Source organism: Eurosta solidaginis, chromosome 1 (assembly GCF_040869045.1).
Source record: "Eurosta solidaginis isolate ZX-2024a chromosome 1, ASM4086904v1, whole genome shotgun sequence".
NCBI lineage: Eukaryota > Metazoa > Arthropoda > Insecta > Diptera > Tephritidae > Eurosta > Eurosta solidaginis.
The window spans coordinates 378,010,609-378,016,608 of NC_090319.1; the positions used below are offsets into that span (position 1 = coordinate 378,010,609).

At 35.7% G+C, this 6,000-nt stretch overlaps 1 protein-coding gene across 6 annotated transcripts in view; it reads right to left on the reverse strand.

Annotated features, from left to right (window-relative positions):
- spz (Spaetzle domain-containing protein) overlaps positions 1–5,662 on the reverse strand; it is a 28,202-nt gene extending 22,540 nt beyond the window's left edge. For 3 of the 6 annotated variants that reach the window (XM_067763193.1, XM_067763191.1, XM_067763188.1), the window contains exon 1: positions 4,874–5,656. In XM_067763193.1, the coding sequence (XP_067619294.1) occupies positions 4,874–4,939 (66 nt within the window). In that variant the 5' untranslated portion in view covers positions 4,940–5,656. Of the gene's footprint in view, positions 1–4,873 lie in introns of all 6 variants that reach the window. The other 3 variants (XM_067763189.1, XM_067763190.1, XM_067763192.1) reach the window with 3 other exon arrangements.
- Positions 5,663–6,000: the final 338 nt, after the last annotated feature.

Below are 6,000 nucleotides of genomic sequence, written 5' to 3' on the forward strand. Positions count from 1 at the left end.
TTACACACATTGTGGTCAATTAAAAGTAAATCGTAATCGGCCACAACAAACTAACCGCCTAAAAGAAGTTCCTGGTTACAACGAAGTATGATCCTATGAAGCTAATAAGAAAATCCTAAATTATAACAATGTTATGCAATGGCCCCTATACTCAGAGTCCGTGAAACTTTAAGGTATTCATTGGTGTCGGAACTCTTTAGCAATTTATATAATGATCCTGGACTCAGAGGTATAGTTCACGAATGAATCGAAGTTTGATGACGAAAAAAATGGGAGCTTGTATCTATGAGACGAACTTAAAGAATTCGATAGGAATGGGCTGTTACCCCACTACTTTTCAGGCAGAAATCCATGCAATATAAGTTTACGGTTGGGAATGCCTACGGAGAGGCAAATTTTTTAGGAGTACCTTCATTATGTCAGACATCCAGGCAGCCTTCATGCCTTAAAGTCTTAAGCATCTAATTCTAAGGTAGTGGATTGCATTGAAGTTCTAAACATTCTTGGAACTAAAAACAAGGGTGGGTTCACCATCATCAGGTAAATGAAGCTAATAAGCAGGCAGAATATCCAGCCAAGCTGAATGCTACAGCAGCATTCTATGGTCGAGAGCCCTTCTGTAGACTCCCAAAAGCACACATTAGGGGAACCATAAGTAACTGAAAAACAAAGCAGTTCAGTCAACAGCGGTGGACTGCCCAAATCATACACTGGCCAAATTGTTTATACTCCAAGCAACGAGAATATCAGTCAAACTCATTAATCTAAGCAGGAGGATCTCTCATTGGGTTCTGTACGGGACACTAGAATCTACATTGTTATCTAAGTAAGCCAAATATATCTAATAGAGGAATCTGTCGCTTTTGTGAGCGGGTCATCTGAAGAGGTTCTTAAATACCTTAAAATCCCCAACATACAGTAATAGGCAGAAAGGTAACCACAATAAATTTAAATAAAAGTTGCAGTAAATCGAAGACTAATATTATTATAAAGTTTGGTCAACATCTCCGAAAAAATTAAACAAATATTTCCCATTTCATTTTAGTAATTTTTGATTGGCCAATTGGTTGAATTTTCCGCTAATGTTTGCTACTAAACTGTGACTCATAACTCACACTTCTTCATTCCCATGAGCAAACCGCCGTGAAATGTTTAAAACAAACTCTCATAAAAGCAAATACATACAGTCATATGCCACAAAATATATGTGCAAATATGCACATACATCAACAAATTATTTTATATGAATGGAGTCTTTTCATTATTCATATTAACAAATGACTCTGCATGAGGCAACATTTTAACTTCAAAGTAGCAAATATTAAAAACAATTTGTTTTTTTGTGTTCTTCAAAAGAGAATAGGGACTTAAGTGCAAACAAATAGTTTGCAAAATTAAACAAACATATTTATAACAATGGTGTGATGGTAGCGTGCTCCGCCTACCACACCGTATGCCTTGGGTTCGCACCCCGGGCAAAGTAACATCAAAACTTTAGAAATAAGGTTTTTTAATTAAAAGACAATTTTTCTAAGCGGGGTCGCCCCTCGGCAGTGTTTGGCAAGCGCTCCGGGTGTATTTCTGCCATGAAAAGCTCGCACCTGCCTTGCAGATGCCGTTCGGAGTTGGCATAAAACATGTAGGTCCCGTCCGGCCAAATTATAGGGAAAATCAAGAGGAGCACGACGCAAATTGGAAGAGAAGCTCGGCCTTAGATCTCTTCGGAGGTTATCGCGCCTTACATTTATTTTTGTTTTTTTTTTTAAATTATTTATAACAATGTATTAATCATTTTGTTAATAAAAGTTGCGGCACAAACAAAATACCTAAATAAGAGAGCTCAGAAAGTAACAGCTGTTGCGAAAACTTGCAATGTATGTTAATTGGAAAAAAATAACACAACGTATTTTACCGCTTTGACGTTGAATATTTAGCTTAAATGAAGTTTGGATAAAAGTGAAAATAAATAGCAAATATGATTTCAATTATTATCTTAAACGGGTTTCGAAATTAAGAAACAAGAAACCAAATTCATAATATTGTGTGAAAGTGGAAATACCTTTACATACTTCCAACTTGGAATGCATTCACGAAATCTCATGTTAGGACGCAAACGCCCCTTTTTGGTAGGTTGGGAAATATTTTAGGGTGGGCCAACAAAAATTTTGTTGGTTCCTTTTCGTATTGGAAATTGTTGTTCAGGACATTCAATAGCGTAGCTTTTTTTTAAATTTAAGCGTTTTCTTTTAATGTTTAGAGGTACCTCATCGTAGTTTAGTTCTTCATTATAAATCGCTTAGGAAATTTACAAGTTTTATAAAAAGTGTACCAGAGCTCTAACCCTTATTACCAAAGTCATTACCTATACTTATTCATATAGGAAATTTAAAATTTTCTGCCAACTTAACTCGTCTAGTAGTTATTCGAGGTTAGGTTAGGTTAGGTTGAACTGGCCGGTTCATGAAGACCTCACATAGACTGATTGAGTCCGTAGTATTACCAGACGTTTGTTTTACCGACCAAACTGAAAAACCCTATCAAAAACCAGGACCTATGTTATAAAATAACTCCGTCCTCATGGCAAATACTATAAGCTTCCAAGGACTTAAGCCATTTGCTGCTTCTAAATCTGATAGCTGTATCACTCCTAATAGCTGGAGTCTCAGCCTGGCAAGTGCAGAGCACGAGCACAGAATGTGCTCGATCGTTTCCTCCTCCAACACGCACTTCCTACATCTGCTATCACTGACTAAGCCTAATTCAAAGGCATATGACGCCAGAAGGCAGCGTCCAGTCAGAATACCCGTCATGAGTCTACAGTCCTCTCTTTTTAATGATAGAAGCAATTTTATTAGTCTACGGTTGTAAGACCTACACATAATCTTCGACACTTTACAGCCCCGCGCTTGAACCCACGCCTTTCCCACTTGGTCGATAATGTGAACCTCTTGCCTTCGCTTAATCTCGTCCAGTCTAATTGGGGCGTCTACGGAGCAAGCTTGAAGGGATGCTGCCTTTTTAGCTAGTTCGTCCGCTTTTTCATTCCCTCTATTCCCATATGCCCTGGGACCCAATATGATGTATGCTTCTCCGTGTCCAGATTCGAGGTTAAAGTTCAACCTAAAATTGTATGAGATTTCCCAAACGATAAAAAAGTAAGGAAGGCTAAGTACGGGTGTAACCGAACATTACATACTCAGCTGCCAAATTACAGCTTGCAAAACTTTTAAATTACCTTCTTTTAAAAGTAGGCGGTGTCACGCCCTTTGTCCAAAATTGTACTAGTTTTCTATTCTGCGTCATAAGGTCAACCCACCAACCAAGTTTCATCACTTTATCCGTCTTTGGTACTGAATTATCGCACATTTTCTGTTTTTCGAAATTTTCGATATCGAAAACGTGGGCGTGGTTATAGTCCGATTTCGTTCATTTTAAATAGCAATCTGAGATGAGTGCCCAAGAACTTACATACCAAATTTCATTAAGATACCTCAAATTTACTCAAGTTATCGTGTTTACGGACAGACGGATGGACGGACATGGCTAAATGAATTTCTTTTTTCGCCCAGATCATTTTGATAATATAATTCTATATCTATCTCGATTAGTTTATGCCGTTACGGGGTACTGTTATGCGAACAAAATTAATATACTCTGTGAGCTCTGCTCAGCTGAGTATAAAAATATTGGCGCTATTTAAACCAGGAGATTTAGGCACAGCTTCAAAAAACATATTTATTATAGTGGAATTATGACACATAACTTTTTGAAAAGTAATCGATTTGTTATCGAAAAGTAATCGATTATTTATCGAAATGTTATCGATGACTTATCAGCTTGTTATGAAAGATGCTGTTGGTATCTCTTCAAGGTAAAATCGATGGCACATCTGTCAAACCTTGATAACAAACCTATGAGAAACCAATCAGAAGCTGATGACCTCGGCGATAACAAAGAAAAACGTCGCTACCGATAATAAAACAATTACTAGTCGGCATCAGCTGATAAATAGTTTAACCGCCTAAGATTTATCGTTTCAGTACAAATGAATTTCTCTATCTAATAATAACTGCCGATGTTTTTCAATTTTGTCGCTAAATTTTGAGGAACATTTAAATAAAATTAATATATGGTAGCGTAACTTCCCAAACATCGCACATCACAATGCAATACCGAAACACCAGGCACAGATAAACAAAAGGTCGCCACAACAACAACAACGTAAATATAACGATATCAAAGAAGCATAGAAGCAAATTGGTGCGCGAGCCCAGCATGCTGATAGGTTATCTAAGCAAGGCTTGATGATCAATATAATGTTTGCGTGATGCAAGTGAAAAAGAGTGAATTTATATTGAAGTAGTTTTAACTCTTTCTTCACACAATTTAAGTATATTTTATTTAGAACATAATTTGTAGAAACTGGCTCGAGATCAGGTGTATTAAAAAACAAAAAGTGTTTTGTTTTTCCCCCGATATATTTCAACACAAGAGACCTCGAGCCAGTTTTTACAAATTATGTTTTATAGGAATTTATAGGTCGCTGAAGAAATATGTACAGATTTATATATTTTATTTGAAATATCAATAAATCAAGTTTTCATTCACGATACTAATATACATATAAAAAAGTACACACATGCACATATATTATTTTAAAAATAAATAGCAATTTCCTTTCGCAAAAAATAAATTTAAAAATGTTTAAGGCTAGTTTAAGTAAAAATAAATTTTGGGTTAATATATTTACAAAGAACATGCAAATTGATTTTGTAATAAAGCATTAGCATAACAATGAAAGAGCAAAAAATAAAAATAAACAAAACATAAATCATCAACAGGTGCGGGTTGTTGCTATTACTATGACACTCACCAACAATAAATAAGCCAGCAACATAAGCGGCATTACCGGTCTCAAAAGCCAGGAAGTCTGTTGCATTTTGAAGCTTATAGCACTATACGCTCGCTCTGAAAGTAAACCCAGTAGCTCTCTCGTAGATACCAACGTCGTTGATAGGAGGGCGATTTGGAAAAAGTGACTGAGAACCTGCTCGTTTATTTCAAAAGATTCACTTCTTCACACAGCTGTTCGTTTATTTTTATTTGTATTTATATACTTTTATGTATATATTCTCTTTTGGATTTATTGGATTTTTTTTAACTCTGGATGGTAAAACACTTTTTGAGAGCCACAAAAGAGGTTTGATTCATGTATATAAACATACATATACTTATTTATACATATATATAAATATTTTGGTCACCTTTTCATTACGTGCACTTTGCTCAACGAACTGTTAAGTCGCGTCCAAGAACTGAAACCAATTGCTTAGAAACACTTGTTTACTATTTCAAATAATATATTACACCTATGTATATATATGCATGTATGTGGATACTATAATTATTGTTGGACGTGTACTATCTTTCTTTATATTATTTTGAGATAACTGTGTGAATTTTCAGGTTAATTAATTCCCATTTTTCTGTATGCGCCACTTTTGCTTTCTGTTTTTTATTTTTATTTATTATTTTTTTCTCTTATCTTGACAGACATCAAGTCGTTTGCTCAACGTTAAGCGCGTGTCGATGTTCCGTTGCCGTTTATTTGGTTGTTGAACTGTCACAGCAGTATCCACGACTGATAATGGTTAAGCCATCAGTAACAAAAGCTTTGCTTGAGCTTCCGAATGTCATGTCTATTTATTGTTGTTGATTATTTTTTGTTTTGCGCAAATGCCATCCCATTTTGAGATCACAATCTAACTAGCTCCCACGTTTAAAGCCGCAGCACAAAAGAGAGGCTTTTCTCAGACGTGTTCTCTTCGTCAGCTGTTCATTTAAGTTTTTGTTTATTTTTATACTCAGCGCGCTTTGCACACAGAGTATATTAACTTTGATTGGGTAACGGTTGGTTGCACAGCTATAAAGGAATCGAGATAGATATAGACTTCCATATATCAAAATCATCAGAATCGAAAAAAAAATTGATTGAGCCAT